This window comes from Rhododendron vialii, chromosome 6a (genome assembly GCF_030253575.1).
Source record: "Rhododendron vialii isolate Sample 1 chromosome 6a, ASM3025357v1".
In the NCBI taxonomy this organism is placed as follows: domain Eukaryota; kingdom Viridiplantae; phylum Streptophyta; class Magnoliopsida; order Ericales; family Ericaceae; genus Rhododendron; species Rhododendron vialii.
In genome coordinates, this window is record NC_080562.1 from 134,099 (window position 1) to 152,030 (window position 17,932).

Here is a 17,932-nt window from a genome sequence, read left to right on the forward strand (position 1 = left end):
GGCCACAAAGTTAGAAGAAGGTGTGGCAATTGTGGGCGATTGGGTAAAGGTAGAAAGAAATTTTGATTCCTGAATTTTAGGACTCTGATCGACATTACAAATTGATGAAACGGAAAAATGAGATCAAATTTTTGTAGTGCTTAAGTAATTACAAGAATTACCCAACTTGAACATATTCATTGCTTTATTTTCCATTGAAATGAACACGAATGTCAGAAGTTCCAAACCGAGCCAACAATTATTGGTGACCTCTTTGAGATGTGTGTTGAGAAAGAACCGACTCCCCTGAACGAGGACACTTAGTTGGCACTCTTTGGAACTACTTCAACAACCCTCATAACCAAACTATTGTACAAGCTGACATAATGGTATCAAGTATGGCTGGTAAATATAGTACTAATACAACATGACTTTTAAGTACTTATTCCAAGCCAAACTAGCAAGAAACACAAATAATGAACAAATGAATTGTTTTTCTCCGTACCTAATGAAGTAGTAAAATGCTACACAGGCTGACAGGCACTTGAATTCTATGGGGCCTTCTTAGAGTTTTTGAGATGATTAAGGACCAGGGTTCGACTGCAGTTCGAGTATAGTCTCATGCGAGCAAGGTGGTGCAAAGGATTAACGGCGGATCTAACCCTAATGCTAGTCTTGCAAGTGAATGTAGAGCTAACGTAGAGGCAAATAGGCTACACTCTGAGGAATACCCTTCGAGAAGGCAACAAGGTTACCGACAAGATGGCTACAATTGGAGCTCAACTGGAAGATGACAGGCGTCGTCTGTTATCCCTCCTCACGAGGTTAAGGAACTCTTGGCAGGAAGATAAGCTGGGCATCATTTGTTATCCCTCCTGATGAGGTTAAAGAACTCTTGGCGGTTGACCTGTCCTGAGTTTGCTATGGTAGACTCTAGTTTCTCTCTCTCTTTCCAGTCGCTTTTCTTTTCCAAAAAAAAAAAAACCCGTTTCTTTTCGCCTCTTGACTAGTTGCCAGAGACGCAAGTGAACAAACATCCAACTCCACATCCTATTAGTAAATTTCACATAAAACCACGAACAAACAACTTGTTTTTGAACAAAATACAAGAAAAGAGTATTTGACAATCACATCCTTTAACATTAGCTCCTCAAATTCCGTTAAGAGTAACCACAACTCTGCGTGCAGTAGGATTATCTCGATGCTCACACAGCCATATGCCCTGTGACAAAAAGAAGAGAAAAATGAACCGAAAACACAAATCTTCCTTCCTCCAAAGATCAGACGGTCATTTAACAACTGCAACTGCAATGGGGTTACCAATATGAATTCTAGGCAAATTTGAAGTCTTAATCCCACAAGTACAATCCATCCAAGGAAACAAAAATAGTAAGATTCGGATTTGTCAGCCGGGAAGAAGCAGAGGACTTCGACTTGGTAGACACCACGGGCTATAAAATTCAGACTGGCCTAAAATTTTCACTTGACAATTGAAATGGCCGATAGTATTTTTCAATTCTTAAATTGATTTGGGCTTACTAGCTCCAGACAAGGGTCAGAAAATTGTAGATCATAAGCTATGATCTAGTGTGAAAACAAAGTCAAATGTTCATCACAAACTCAAAAGATTTATGGGTGAGATCAGATCATTTCAATAGAACAGGGAGCCATCACTTCAAGCACCTCAGGAGCCTCTGCCTTGCCTCGCTTTTTGTATTAGCAAATGCTAAAGCATGCTTTTCAAAACATTCAACTCATGCAACAAAGTCGATGGCTAATCCTCAAGCTAGTTGAAACCAATTTATAAAAGCTTTTTTTTTTTTTTGCAAGTAAAACCAATTTGTAAAAGCTTAATTGTTATGGTCTTTCGACTAGAATTATTCATCACATCAGCCTTTCCTTTCTACCCCAAGTTGAAACAAAAAGGATTGAGGCGTTATAAACTAGTGTTCTAAACTTCATTCTGACCCACCTGCCAAGTTCCCATGTTAAGCTGGCCATTCGTAATTGGAATCCTGGAAAAGTGAAAAAGAACTATAAATACCACTTTGTAGGGAAACTTCAATATCCAAGCAGACTCAATATAGAATAATTAAAAACTATCCGCACGTGAGTGTGCAGCCAAACATTGATGATTTGATGTGTGCTGGCATATCATCTGGACCTGCAAAAGAAAAGGAAGAAGAAAAATGAAAAGGATTCAGAACATGCCTGGGCTTAAAACAACAAAAATTAAAGCAAGAATTCCATATCAAATCAGATGACTTGTGACTTTTGTAATTTAACCTCTATAAAGATAAGATCTATAAAGATAAGATTTATTTCTTAATGAGTAAAGACCACTTTCTTTTGTTTGGCTGTTATAAGTCTTACGGCGTTCAAACCAATTACACCGTAACCAAATTATATATCTCCTCAACGCAATCCCTCTCACATGTCCAGTCTGTGAGCGCACATATGGTATAATACATTTGCAATGAGGCATTATGACATTTGTTTACTTCTATATGGTTGGTGGAAACCATACCAGACAGATTAAAACCTCGAAGAAAAATTTCTTATTCATTAAGTGATAAGTTTGAAGCTTGTACAGAACGAATACATGCAACTTTTTTGTTCGCAGGTATTATGATGCAGTCAAACTTGGAATGGAGCTTGGTAGAAGACAACAGTAAATAAATTAAGTAGGTAAGTATAAGGAACCTATATATTTATTCTAAAAGGACTTTTAGAGGCCTAAGCGAGGATTTTAGTGGTATTAGGATACTAATCGATAACTCTTCCTTTCTTTATGCTCGAGTTTCACACACAGAGAGAGAGAGAGAGAGAGAGAGAGAGAGAGAGAGAGAGAGAGAGAGAGAGAGAGAGATACTCTACAAGTTTTATTCAACATATGTTGATCTTCTGAAAATAATCTTGGTTGCATCAACAAATCCTATACAGGCTCCGTAAAGTCCTTAGAAGCAAAAACACATGGGCTTGTTCATTTTGGAATTTTAGTTTTGGGATTTTGGTTTTGAGTGGAGAGAGATAGATAGTGAAATGAGAGTAATAATTGAGAGAAAATTTATTGGGGACCGTGTGCAGAGAGAGAATCCCAAATCCCAAATCCCAAAACAAACAAGGTCATAAATTCTCTACTTGTTATGATAACCTAAATACCACCAAATTTCCATCACTGATGCCTCTAGATATCAGGATGCAATGAAAATACAACAACATTACTCAAAAGTTTTAGTAAGTACTGAAAAAACTTGACTGTTTACGGCAGGCTTTTATTCTCATAATTGCAAGACAATCAACCCCTTCTGGCTATGAAATTTTTTCCTAGGAAATTGAATGGGAGAACGTATCGTGATTCGTACATTACATCACATCCACGAAAGGAAATTATGGGGGCAGAAATAGAAATAAACGAGGAATTCATATTTTTCTTTTATAAGTAATTAATGTTGACTCAAGGAAATGTATTAGGGCATAACTAAGTTGATATTATCATGCACTACAAAATGATGACAGTAAATAAATTGGGTTGTCAACAAGGAAAACGAAGCATCCCTTTTAACGAGAATGCAAAGTTGCAAACCCTTGCCCTGATTCAGTAAAACATGTGCTGCACTAACCTTCTAGTGTATGCTTCCACGGTGCAGCACTCCCCTGAGAAAATACATTTTAAAGTGAAATTTAGCTACATCCAAAAGTTTAAAAAATGCTGCCAAGTATTCAAAATAAATTAACCTCTGGAACTACACGGTTAAGGAATGTCTCGGTATCATCTCGAACGTCTGAGTCATAATTTTCGTTTATGGTCAGAGAAGCACTAGTATGTTGCACTGTTACATAGAATAAATTAGAGAAGGCAAAACAGAAGTATATGTTAGGAATTTAAACTCAAGAGATTTCGAGAAGGGAGTAGGGTGCAGGTGACTTACGGAAAAGATGCGCAAGGCCACACTTGAATCCTGACAAGTCTTGCCCAATTTCCTTCAAGATCTAAGGAACAAGTGAAACTAATAGTTATCGAATAAAACCAAGAATAATATGTCAGTAAAGTTACCTACTCCTAATAAGTGAAGAGTTTTACAAGAGAAAACAAAGAGCTGAAGCCTACATACAAGAAGGTGCAGCACAACAGTTAACAAAGCCTATCTCATCTTTATTTTTATTAGAAAATCCAAAAACTGGTCAAGGGAAGGATCATTAGCCCATCGATACCTAAGTTACTAACTCTTACTAGATGAAACCCTAATTATTAGAAGGAGAATCATACGAATGCGACGTATTGCGTACCTTTTAACTCTAGGTTAACCTTGTTTATATAGGCATACGCTTGCTTGCTGCCCAAGCATTTTTGTTGCCCTAGGTTTCCTTGTCTCGTACAGGAAACCCAGACTACGATGGATTCTCGTTCCCTTATTGAACTGTTTCAAGAATCCTTTTAGGATTCTTTTCCTTTACAGGCCGAACGTCCCATTCCCGTTGGGAGTCTCACCTAGATCCTCCATTCTCGGGATCTCATTCTTATCACGGTGTACAATCGCACTGGTACCTTCTGGAGTTTTCCCACCGCCTTATCTCTTAAGGTTACGTTCTCGGATGCCTTTTATTTGTTCGGCCATCTCATTGCCGAACAGACTGCCTTTACCAATGACCTCTCATGTCTACCGCCCTTTATACCGACCACCGCCCTTATCGGCGGCGTGGTCCGTCTTACTTATTCCGCGGTCACATGTACCACGTGTTTGGGTACTAGTCGTACCTTTTCGGGATTACCTCCCCACAATTGCTCCCCAACTTTAATCGTTTATTCCTACTCTAATGACGAGCAAAGCTTCCCAGTGCCGAGCAAAATCGTATTGCTCCTCGATTTTACACCTTTCAAAAACAGAACTGGTGCAACTTTCATCATTAAGCCAAGCCAAACATCCTGTCGTTTGGATTGGACAGGCTTTCCCTGCAACTTCCTTTATACGTGGCGTACTCCGTACAGCCTGCATTAAATGCGAAGGGACATTTTTCTTGAAACGGGGCGCACAAACGGCGTCTGGGGTGACGTTTTGCATACGCCACCCCTCTTTCTTAGGGTATATGTGGGATTTCGTCCCATTTCAAAATCCCACTTTCTCTCTAGACTCCCCTTGCAGAAAGAAGAGTATGCACACCTGCCATTGAAGCACTATTCACCACCTCAAGGCCCCTTCCTTTCTGCACTAGGGCCTCCGATCGTCATATCGTAAGTCATCGCTCTCCATTTTGCCCTGTTTCTGTCACTTTCGTCGATCTAGGGTTTTCTTTCATCTAGGGCTTCCGGTCTCTAAATATTCGTTTCATCATAACCGTTCCCTTTTAACTAGACAATGGGGAGGTTTAGGCAGTATTGCAATACCCCTCAGGCCGTGGCCAATTTTAGAACTCGTTACGAGATACCCGACAACACAGCCACCGCGCTTGCCCCTGAGGACGCCGTTTGTGAGTGTACTAACAATGATACCCTTCATATTCCCGTTGTCGCTGTAGTAGAAGGCGGGGTTAGGTTTCCGTTAGCCCTTTTGCTCCTCCAAATTCTGGCCCACTACAGGCTCTCTCCTATGCAGGTATCGGCCAATTTCTTTCGGGTCGTTATGGGCATAAACGCCCTTAACGAAATGCTAGGCACAACCCTAAGTTTGCACGACATCCACCACCTCTACAGCATTTCTAAAACCAAGGACGCCCTCACGTACTATCTAAAAAGAGGGGACTCTAGAAAAAAACTTGTTCTTGAGCTTCCTGACTCTGCTCGGGGAGATGACGACGATTTCCTTATTGTCACAGGGAACTTCGAGCCCAAGAATGAGGATGGTCAGGTGATTGGTTTCCACGCCCCTCATATATTTGTCTCACCACGTTAGTTCTTTCCTCCTGTTTTGCTTGTTAGTCCTTATCATTCAAAGCTTCTTCGTGCTTTGCTAATTTCTCTGCTTTTTGCTTTCTTGCAACTACAAATGTCAACCAGGGCCATGACATAATTACCTCTCAGGTTCATGTAGCCGACATCAGTCATGCATTAGCTTTTAACGGGCAGGGGACCCATCTCACAGGCCGAGCAAGAGTAGCTCAAGTGCTCCTTAGCTACAGGGCCTCGTATAGTGGGTTCATCGACCGTCGCACGCTTGCAGTTGATAACCAAGAGCTTCCAGCTCCCTCTTCCTCAAATCTCGTTCAAGGAAGGAGCAGTCGATCTTGTACTCCTCCGCTTCCCGAAGAGCCCATACGCCTTGTTGAGGAAGCCTCCACCTCATCTTCTAAAGGTTACTCTCCTTCCCCCCTTTCACCTGGACAAGAGATGAACCAGCCGATCAACCTCAGCAGCCTTCTCACCCTTCCTGGTCGTGGCCGGGGTCGTGACTCTGCTCATGGCCAAGGCTCTGACCATGGTCGCGAAGGTTCTCAGGGACTTGGTCGTCAGGCCATCGTTCACTCCGACGTTCCTCCGGGCTTTTCCCCCGAAGAGATTGCTGACGGTCATCGTGACAAGCGTCAACGTCTTGATTCTTCCTCCACAGGCACCGATGTACCCGAGGAGAACCTTACTACTCGCAGATCCTCTGCTTCCGTTCCAATTTGGGCTCCTTGACTTTCACATGGAAACTGCCCTGTAAGTGTGAGGGACAGTGCTAATTCCGAGGATACTGCTTTGGCCCTATCGCAGACTTTCCTACTGCCCGAGGATATGCAGAAGGAGGTTGAGAGTTCCCCCGACAAGCTGCCTAGCTCCTTCATGGTCAACAGTGCCAAGGTCTGTTCCCCTACCTTGCTTCTTTGCTTAAGAGCCCATTTTCTTTTACTAATACTTTTATTCCCAATCAGTCTGTGCAGAAAATGGTGGCGATGAAGGCCAAGTTGAGCCTCAACGCGCAAGGCTTGCCAGTGAGAAAGCTAAATTGCAACGCTCAATCACCAGGCTTGAAAGAGAAAGAGATCAGGCTCGTGCTACAGTGGAAGAGTTGAAGGTCAAACTGGATGGAGCTGAAGACAGCCTCAACCAAACCGTCACAGAACTCGAATGAAGCAAGGCTGAATCCAAGTCTGCGTATCAATAGGGCTACAACGAAGGGATAACACAGCTACGGAGAACTACAAGGCCCAGATGCCAACAATTCAAGACGAAATTTGGGCTGCTGCTTGGGCCGCGGGCTTGACAAAGGCTGGGGTTCCTGAAACGTCCCTTCTCTGGATTGAGAACGACTTGCCGAGCAGCATGACGATCCATGAAGAAGAACATGACGAGGGGGAGGATAGCTTGGACAAGGAATTTAATGCCGAAATCTCCAAGCAAACTGCTGCTGATGCCGTTCAAAGTGATGAAGACATTTCCAACCCTGGCCATAAGGAAGTCAATGGTGGGAACAATGCCGACAGCCCTGCCACGGGAGAAATCCACGTCCAAGCTACTCCTGCACCTATTCAGGACCTAACCCAAGAGCAATAGGTAAACTTCTCGCACCTCAGAACATTATCCCACCAATTTGCAGGTCCTGCATGACCGTAGTCTCAGCCCTGCGTAGCACAAGTACATTTCTAAATATTTGTTAACATAGGTATCCGGCCCTTCACAACACTACTTTTAATCTTGTGGCCTTGAGTGGCCGGGTTATTTTTGCTCGGCCCTTCGTGGCCTTGAACTTGTTTTTAGAAAATGTTCATGCATCCCTCGCCTTTACATGTTTTGAGCACTATTCGTTGGTCCAACTACACAATTATATATCTAGGTTGCTCTTATTTAGCAATAAGTTTGGTATTCGTACCAAAGACATGTATTGCTGGCTCATTCCTGAGTCCCTAAGCGTGTTCATGCTTAGTCTGCTGTTGATTTCCATGCCTTCGGTAAGTCTGTGCATATGCTCGTACGCTCCTAGGGTTTCAAAGTCAGACAAACTCTGTGCACCTGTCTTAGTCATTAATCCCATGCTTCTAAGCATTGCATATCTTGCAAACGGTAGACCTAAGTTCGTCATACATAGTAACCCGTGTATCTAAGTGTTTTCGTACTTAGTAATCTATATACGTAAGTGTTTCGTACTTAGTAAAAACTGTGCATGTATTCATATGCACCGAAGTGTTTCGTACTTAGACAATATTCGTGCATTTGCTCATACACCCCTAAGTTTTTTCGGACTGAGAGATTTTGTTCATATATTCGTATGCACTGAAGTTTCTCATACTTATCATAGCGTTTTTTTCGTACGCGCACGCCAGGTTACACGTGCCCATTCTCTGCTCCCCAATACGAAGGGAGAAGGAGCACACGAGTCGCCTGCTTCGTATTCGCACACACATAAGGAAAAAAAAGAATCGTGAAGAAAAAAGAAAAAATTTCTGAAAACTCATAAGCTAATGCCAAAGTAGAATTTTATTCATAATTCGGAACTCAAAGGGGCGTTACGCGTACCCCTTGCAACGACAAAATATATAAAATAAAATAAAAAGAAGAGAATTTTACTCATAACTCTCACATAATCACGATAGGCATCCTAAAACAGAATGAAGATAGATTGAAGTCTTTTAAACAAAGAACTTCATCAAATTGTGGACATTCCAAGGCCTTGGCACCGGATTCCCGTCCAGGTCTGCCAACCAATAAGCCCCTATGCCCACAATCTCAGTTACCTGATATAGGCCTTTCCAGTTGACCCCCAACTTGACCTCGTTCTTCACCTTGGTGTTGCCGAGCACCTTTCGTAGCACCAAGTCTACCACGCCGAACTCTCGTGAGTGAACATGTTTGTTATAGCTCTTCATGAGCTGTTCCTGAAAAGAGGCCAAATGCACCAGAGCCCATTCTCTTCATTCCTCGGCGAGGTCCAACTCAATCTCTAGGGCTCTGTCATTGCCCCACTTTCAACCAAAGCGGTCTTATTGGTTGGCAAACTAATCTCAAGTGGCATAACAGTCTTTATCCCATATGCTAACGAATAGAAGGTCTCTCCTGTAGACCTCCTTGGCGTTGTTCGGTGCGCCCATAGGACCAGTGGTAGCTCGTTGGGCCACTTGCCTTTTTTCTTGTCTAACCTCTTCTTGATCCCATCAAGAATAGTCTTGTTAGATGCTTTTGCCTGCCCATTACTCTGAGGGTAGACTGAGGTGGAATAATAGTTTCTTATCCCATACTGAGAATAGAAAGCTTTGAACTTTTACTGACATTGCGCCCCATTATCTGTGATCAACAAATAGGGGACCCCAAACCTTGTGATTATGCTTTTCCAGACAAACATTTCCACCATGGGTTCCGTAATCTTGGCCAAAGGTTCTGCCCTCAATCGACTTCGTAAAATAGTCCGTGGCCACCAAGAGGAATTTTCTGTTCCCAATTGCCTTATGGAGTGGACCCACGATGTCCAGTCCCCACAGTGCAAATGGCAAAGGACTTGTTAAAGGATTCAGATCATAGGTTAGAACTTCTGACACTTCTCACAGATTTTCACATACACCTTCGCATCCTCTTGCATATGCGGCCACCAATAACCTTGGGTTATTGCTCGATGGGCAATAGACCTGCCCCCCGCATGATTTTCACACGTTCCTTCATGAATCTCATGGCGGAACTTCTACACCATCTCGGGGTGCACACAAAGCAAGTAAGGTCCGTAAAGGATTTTCAATACAGCTTCCCCTCGGGGGAGAGCCAAAACCGTGCCGACTTTATCTTTATCTTGTGAGCGTCTTTCTTGTCAGAGGGGAGCGTCCCATCTCGTAGGAACTCCATGATTGGATCCATCCAACTTGGTTCTTGATTCACGTCCAAGACCAATTCCACACTCCTTCCAATACTTGGCTCACCGAGGTAGTCCACCGCTACCCTTCTCTTAAACTCTGTTGGAACAGTTGCAGCCAACCAAGCCAGGGAGTCCACATGGGCATTCTGCCAGAGCTTATCTGTTCAACATAAACCTTTTCGAAGGTGTCGAGTAAATCTTTGGCTGCCTCCACATAGACCGCCATCTTCTCTATCTGGGCTTCGTACTCCCCAGACAACCGATTCACCACAAGCTGTGAATCACAATATATCCTAACCCTTATTACCTTAGGGTCCTCGCACTCCTTAGGCTTGCTAGGAGTGCTTCATATTCGGCCACATTGTTTGACGCACTGAACCAGTCGAACAGACAACTCTAGCATCATTCCTTTAGGAGGGAAGAGCACAACCCCAATTCCTGATCCAGTATTACACATTGAACCATCCATGAATCATTTCCATTCCAGAGAGTCCTGTTCGGCTGGCGGTTTCCTTTCCCTAGAAGGGAGTCTTTGTACCTGTTCCTCTCTCGTAGGAGGCAGGGGAGCTACAGCCGGGGAGAACTCCGCAGCAAAGTCGGCCAGCACTTGTCCCTTTATCGCGGTGCGCGGCTGGTAGTCAATATCGTACTGACTTAATTCTACCGACCACGTCGAGATTCGTCCCGAGAAATCTGCCTTTTGTAGCAGTGACTTCAATGGAAACTCCGTGTAAACCACAATCTAGTGGCTTAGGAAATAATGTGACAACTTCCTTGCTATTGTCCTTAGTGCCAGGACCAGTTTTTTAGGGGCAGATATCTCATTTCTGTGTCCAACAATGTCTTGCTCGGGTCCCTTATTCCTTAGCAACACTGCACTTACTGCATGTTCAGAAATTGCTAAATACAAAATCAAAGGCTCACCCGACTTTGGAGTTGACAGAAGTGGTGCTGCTGCCAAGTACTTCTTCAGGTCTTGGAAAGCCTGCTCACATTCTGCTCTTCATTCATATCCCTCCCTTTTTTTCAACAGCTAGAAAAAGGGCTGCAGTTGCACTTGACAAGCTTATAAATCTGTTCAAAGCTGTCGCCATCCCTGTCAACCTTTGCACCTCTTTCGTGGACCTTGGGCTTTATAGCCTTTGTAAGGCTGTTATCTGATTGGGGTTGGTCTCTATACCTCTTATGGTTACTAAGTGGCCCAAGAATTTTCCTGAACTAACCCCAAACGCGCACTTCGAGGCGTTGAACTTTAACTTGTAGTTCCTCAGGATCCCGAATGCCTCTTTCAAATCGGCTATGCGGTCCCGCTTTTCTTTGCTTTTGACCACCATGTCATCTATGTACACCTCCATAGTTTGCCGAGCAACTTCTTAAGCATAATTGTTGCCAACCTCTGGTATGTTGCTCTGGCATTCCTCAAACCAAAGGGCATGACGTTGTAGCAATACAGCCCTCTTGGTGTAATAAAAAAAGGTCTTTTCTTGATCGGGCCTGAACATGGCAATCTGATGATACCCTCGATATGCATCTAGGAAGCTCATCCTTCCATAGCCAACTGTCGCATCAACCAATTGATCTATCCTCAGGAGAGAAAAATTGTCTTCGGGGCATGCCTTGTTCAGATCCGTGAAATCTACACATACATGCCACCTCCCGTTCTTCTTAACAACTATAGTGTTGTATAACCACTCCGGGTAGTAAACCTCTCGTATAGCCTTAGCTTCTAATAAACGGTCGACCTCCTCGATGACAGTGTCCACGTGCTGTACGACCAATCTTCTCTTTTTCTGTATTACGGGCTTAAGCTCAGGATCCACGTTCAAGTGGTGACAAATCACATTTGCGTCTATCCTGGGCATCCTTTCAGGAATCCAAACAAACATGTCGATGTGCTCCTTTAAGAATCCTACCAATTCTGCTTCCTCGTTTTTACCCAATGTCTCCCCAATTAGAAAGTAACTCTCTGAATCAGTCTCATTGATCTGTATTTTCTTCAGTACTTCAACCACTTTCTCGACGGGGTTTCCTCCGACTTCCTCGATGGTATGTTGATCTGGAATCTCCACAGCTTGGACCAGTTGGGCTTTCTTGATTATGGAAATCAAATACTGCTGCACCACCTTCCGGTTGCCTGTGATCTTTTCAATCCCATTTGACCCTGGGAATTTATCTATCTGGTGGTAGGTAGAGGATACTGCCCTTATCTTGTGCAACCATGTCCTCCCTATAATCGCGTTATAGGAGGACGGTACATCTACTACCAGAAAGTCGGTTTGTAACACCACCGAACCTGCCCAAACAGGCAGCGTTACCTTCCCTAACGGCCATACTGCTCCTGCGCTGAATCCGATCAAAGGGGTTATTGACTGTACCAGATCTGCCTGAGTCAATCCTAACTTTTTAAACACATCGTAGTACAGCAGTAACAACACCTCTGTGTAACTTCCTGAGTCCACCAAGATTCTCTCATTGTCATACTCCCCAATTCGTAGGGTTATGACCAAAGCGTCATTGTGCGGCACCTAGACTCCTCCTAGGTCCTCATCCGTGAAAACTATGCCCTCGTCGCATACTTCGCCTTCACGTCCTCTTTTCTTCCCTAGATGCATGACATGCTAGTCGTGTTTGACTTGCCTCTGGAGCAGCCTCACCTCATTTCTCGTATAAGGTGTGGCTAGTCCATGTATCATATAGATTACACTTTTTTGGATGTTGTAATCCATCTCCATTGCTCTTTCATTCTCTTTAGGTCCTTCCTGGATGAACTCTTTGAGGTATCCTTGTGCCACCAGATTGTCAAGGTGCCTCTTGAACATCTCGCAATCCTCTGTCATGTGAGCCCAATCTTTGTGGTAGCTGCAGTGCACTCGTAGCTCACTTTGCATCTTTGTCTCCCTCCAATCTCGGGGGCCACCTAAAGTAGTGGCGATTCTTTATTCGATAAAGAATTCTGTAGATTGGTTCTTTCCGGACCGTGGTTATTGAAAAGAAAGACTTGGGATCAGGAGCTTGTCTCTCCTTGTACGGCTCTTTCTTGGCCTGCCCATACTCCTTCATTTCCTTGTAAGTCTTGGGTTCTGGTCTATCTGCCTTCTTCGTGAGCCCCTTTGCCTGTTCGGCTACAACTTTCTCATTCTCTTGGAGTATGTCATCCTCCATTCTGGCATGTTGTTCGATCCGCTCCATCAACTTTGCTAGCGTACCCACCGGACTCATTTAACGACCGGCGCAATTCTCCCCGAATAGGCAATCCAGTTTTGAACGTAGCTTTTGTATACTCTTCGCTGCAACTTTCAATCTTGTTGAAAGTTTCACAGTACTTCTTCGCATAATCCCTGATCGGCTCATTCTCTCTCTGCTTCAATGCGAAGAGGCTCTCAAAGGTTTTGGTGCTCTTCTGCTCGTCAAAAACAGAGCAGTGAATTCCTCGGCTAGCTGCCTCCATCCTCGTATGGAGTGCGGACCCAGCTTATGGAACCAAGACAAAGCTACCTTCCCCAGACTCGATGGAAACATCTTGCACATAATGGCATCATCCTCGTCGTGCATGAACATAGCCAGCTGGTAGTGTTATACGTGAGCCATGGGATCCGCACTTGTCTCGTAAAGGACGAACGCGTCGTGATTCACCCTGCTAGGCAACCTTGCTTCCTGCAACCTTCTCGCGAAGAAGGAGGCTGCTATGTTGCTGAGGGCCTTCCGTGTTGCTTCCCGTGCAGTCATGGTTCCATCCTCACACCCCTTCATGTTGTGAGCCCCATTCTTTTCCCAATCGGAGTCAGGCCTTTCGTACATGTCACTATGGTGCTTCTTGGTCCCTCTTTCCTCGGGGGTAGGGCTCTGGCTCCTTCTTTTCCCTGAAGAAGCCCTTCGCCACTCTGGAGTGCGGCTTCTACTCCTGCTCATTCTTCTTCGTGAAGGAGCCTTTTTGTACTCTTCCAGTGCTCGTTTGTTTTCCTTCGAGTTTCTTCATGAAAGTCTGGAATCTTTGGGATTTTCTCGGATCCGCTCTATCTCTCGAATTTCGTATTCTCGTCTCTTGATCAAACGGGCAAATTCCTCGATTTCCTGTCTCTTTTTATCGAGGATATCTTCACTGTTGTGCACGCTTTTCGAGTGTGCAACTGACTCCTCTCCACGGTGAGATTTCTCCATCCATCCTCCCTTCTTTATTCTTAGAATTATCAGGGATGGTCAGAGGGTTCCCCTTCCTTGCTGTCTTCTTCCCATGTTCTGCTTCGGGCTTTCTCGGAGCGCCTGGCAGGGATTTGTCTCCTCTTCCATCCAGCAGGTTCTTTGGCTTAAGTGGTGTCTTTGGATGTTCTCCCACCATGGTCGTTTTTCAAAGAGAACTCTTTCGTTTCCCATAGATGGCGCCAATTGTAGGTGGACAAAAACTGCCCTATGTAAACAACAATATGTTAGTATAACGGCTTCACGTGCCGCTTGACCGGAACCCTAGCTTCTCGTCGGAAACCGAATCTGCAAAACAAACAGGGGTGAGCACATCTTTGCCTCTCGTCAGCAAAGGCCCTCCGATGCCTAAGTTAGTAACTCTTACTAGATGAAACCCTAATTATCAGAAGGAGAATCATACGAATGCAACGTATTGCGTACCTTTTACCTTTAGGTTAACCTTGTTTATATAGGCATACGCTTGCTTGCTGCCTAAGCATCTTTCTTGCCCTAGGTTTCCTTGTCTCGTATAGGAAACCCAAGCTACATTGGATTCTCGTTCCCTTATCGGACTGTTTCAAGAATCCTTCTAGGATTCTTTTCCTTTGCTGGCCGAACCGTCCCATTCCCGTTGGGAGTCTCACCTAGATCCTCCATTCTCAGGATCTTATTCTTATCACGGTGTACAATCGCACTGGTACCTTCTGGAGTTTTCCCACCGCCTTAACTCTTAAGGTTACATTCTCGGATGCCTTTCCTTTGTTCGGCCATCTCATTGCCGAACAGACTGCCTTTACCAACGACCTCTCATGTCTGCTGCCCTTTATACCAACCACTGCCAATAACGGCAGCGTGGTCCGTCTTACTTATTCCGTGGTCACATGTACCACATGTTCGGGTACTAGTCGTACCTGTTCGAGATTACCTCCTCCTCACAAGCGTGAGGGCAACCATACTACAATAGCTAGCTTTTGGGGTTGAGTTCTACCAAGACCGTGTAACATGGTATCAAAGCCGGGTATGCCAAGGATGGGTAGGGTGCATGTCCCTGGCCTGCACGCGGCAAGTGCTACTCAGTGAGCACCCTAGGCGTGAGAGAGGGCGTGAAGCAAAATCCCACATCCCTTGGGTACCAAAGTAATATAAAGAATATAAGCGTGAGGGCAACCAGCAACCTTACTTCAATAGCTAGCTTTTGGGGTTAAATTCTACCTAAGACCGTATAACACATAGTTCAATGAAAAAACAAGAACCCAACCTAAATAGCTTTAAAAACCCCAAGTCAGCCAAAGTTGCTATGACACCATCACGTCTACATTAACATAATGAAACAAAAATAGGTATTCAATGGGTTGGACCTCCACATTAGGGCAAAACATAGACATTGACAAAATCAGTAAACTTGATAGCAAGCGACTTTCCAAACTTAACTTGTCTCTAAGATCTTGGGGAAAGCTTTGAAAACTTCCACCTTAAGGGAGGTGATTCTAGTAACGTTCACACACCCAGAGCGAGCGAAGTCTTTCTAAGGACTTAATAAGCGAGAAAAACATAAATAGAATACAATTTGATGTGCGATGGAGGCTGTGTGGACCAATGAGAGAGCCATGTGGAAGTGTCATGGTCTCTGACAATGCCAAACACAAAATTCAAGCTTTTGGGGGACCAAACTGCGTCTATCTACCAATTGTTGCAAAGATATACTCTATTATTCTTGGAAGAAAAAGTTATAGTGCATACTTTTTACTGAAAATGTTACAAGCACCTTCTACTTGTGGTTTCTTTCATCATCGTAACCTATATTTCAAATTAAAATTAATTAACAAAACTCTTGATAGAAAGTCCTGGTCACCTATCTTCTAGAGTTTCTTATGAAAGATGGATGAGCATTTGGCAATTAGGTGGGCTTAATGACATGGTCAAGCAAAGGGCTATATACGAATATAGTCATATATACATATTATAGATAGATATATGCATGGCCCAACACTTACATACCAAACATCTATCAGGCTTGCAGGGAAGTTCTATTCCTTTATCATAAGTATTTTCCTCTTACAACATTGCATTTCATTTCATCTTTAATTACAACACCCATAGAGATTTCTTACGTCTTGTGCGACATTTTGGTTATGAATGAATGTGGGTTTTCCCAACAAAAAATAATTTGCTGAAGGCGAATTTCGTGCTTTTTTGTTTGCTTTCAGTTCTTATATTCAACACACCATCAACTAGTTGACAAGTTAAATCTTGTCAACATCCATTGAAACAACACCATTGATTAAGGTTCTTTATGCTGTTTAATCAACCTCTACGACATAAGGTTCTTGATGTTGCTAGAGTTATGGTGTATGTAAGTCTGTGACATTCACCAAATTGATACCTGGATAGTGGATACCAACTGAAATAACACAATTGTATCTATGACAAGAACAACAAAAACAATTTTCAACTTCCTTAGAAACCGAGTGAATAGGAAAAAAGTTGGTTGTAAGTCCAAAAAGAGTTCATAGTAACATGGGGACGCTATCAACACAAGATTTCTAAATATCTCCTGATCCGAAAATTGTGAACACCCTGATCCATAGCGTTACAGGTATTGATAGCACACGAGGACATATGACACCACTAGAGAACCAAGAGATAAAATCATACACAGACCGATCGAAAAGGAAAGATTTGCAGAAGGACACAGCGATGGGTCGTATAAAAGATTTCCCAAGAAGCAGCTCAGGTGGCTTGGGGCATTCAGATATCAAATCGGACCGAAGTGGTAGAAGTTAACTGAAGAAGGGGCAATTAGGAAGAAGATTTAAAATATTTGTAAAGAAAATACAACAGATATCCAGGACAAGATTGATTGATCATTCTCTTGGTTCCATGACCAGTAAGCGATAGACAGTTAAGATTAGAAAGGAAAAAGGAAGAAACATAAAAGAAGCAAGGGAAAAACCGAAATACCTTGGGGGTGATAAGGTGACAACCTCGCTTATGGGGAGGTAGAGTTATGGTTTTCTGGGCCCATTTAGGAGCAGTAGCCGTAGCAGGTGGAGCCGCTGCCATTGAAACGCCGCCGGAATAAGAATCGTTAAAGGAGAAAGTGGTGGTAGTGGTCTTGGGTGTATATAGGGATTTTAATATTACGATTGGAGACCAAAGAGGCAGTGGCTTTGCACCCAAAATCACTGATGATGTTTGCATTTGCTGTGCCTAACTGATAGATACTATTAAAAAGCTAGCCTACAAGGTTAGGTTACTTAAGCAGGCGGGGGGGCGCGCGGGGGTGTGGGGAGTGTTTGTTTCCTTCCTTCCAATTTCCAACCGGAAGCCACAATCGAATCGATGCTGCGATACAATCGAATCGATTAAAACGGACGGGAAAAATAGTTACACTTCCCATAATGGAGTACTGTAATACTTACTCCGTAATAAAGAGAGAAAAAGGAAAACGGGTCAACCTGCGGCCGCGTAGTTTAGTATACGCTCTCTATCTCTACTCGAGTCCACTCATCCACTCAACACAAACAGGGTTACGGCTTTTGGCAACCCCTGAAAAGGAAACAAGTGGATGAGGTTATCGATGAGGTTTTAGACATTTTACATGGAGGATTATTATTTATGCCTTCTTTTTTCACGAACCACGTTTTATTACTCTTACTATTGTGGAGTAGCATCTACCACAGCAATACAGCAACCAACAAGAAGATACCACTCATCAATCAAGCTCGAGTCAGTCTTCTTTTTCCCCAAAATCTGTACCACCTTGTTTAGTGCAACTCATTGAGCGAAAAAAAGAAAAAAAAAAAGAGCTGATAATATGGAAACTCCAGTTTGATTCTTTTGAAATCCCTTTCAAAGATTCAGCCTTTACCATAATCGAGCGACACATTGCAGGAATGCAATTTGAGACTTGTCAAGGTCACAGGATCAGTCTACAAGAACTCCTTGCATTACCCACTTATCTGGAAAAAAAAAAATTAAAAAAAAACACTTTCCCATAATCTAAGCTGAAAAAAAAC

General features: G+C 43.5%; 1 protein-coding gene across 1 annotated transcript; it reads right to left on the minus strand.

Annotated features, from left to right (window-relative positions):
• Window positions 1-1,005: 1,005 nt before the first annotated feature.
• Window positions 1,006-17,187, minus strand: LOC131330758 (uncharacterized). Its single transcript, XM_058364461.1, has 7 exons — window positions 16,875-17,187; window positions 3,912-3,972; window positions 3,718-3,812; window positions 3,603-3,636; window positions 2,089-2,143; window positions 1,952-1,994; window positions 1,006-1,201 (listed from the first exon to the last, which is right to left on the minus strand). Exons 1-7 carry the CDS (start codon window positions 17,112-17,114, stop codon window positions 1,130-1,132), a joined length of 600 nt encoding a protein of 199 aa, XP_058220444.1. The 5' UTR covers window positions 17,115-17,187; the 3' UTR covers window positions 1,006-1,129.
• Between the last annotated feature and the right edge of the window lie 745 nt (window positions 17,188-17,932).

Excerpts from the sequence above, each read along its gene's own strand:
- LOC131330758 (XM_058364461.1), bottom strand. The coding sequence starts at position 17,114 with ATGCAAACATCATCAGTGATTTTGGGTGCAAAGCCACTGCCTCTTTGG. Across the intron at positions 3,813-3,911 it reads TGGCCTTGCGCATCTTTTCC|TGCAACATACTAGTGCTTCT; the intron begins GTAAGTCACCTG and ends TCTATGTAACAG. Across the intron at positions 1,202-1,951 it reads TTAACATGGGAACTTGGCAG|GGCATATGGCTGTGTGAGCA; the intron begins GTGGGTCAGAAT and ends TTTTTGTCACAG.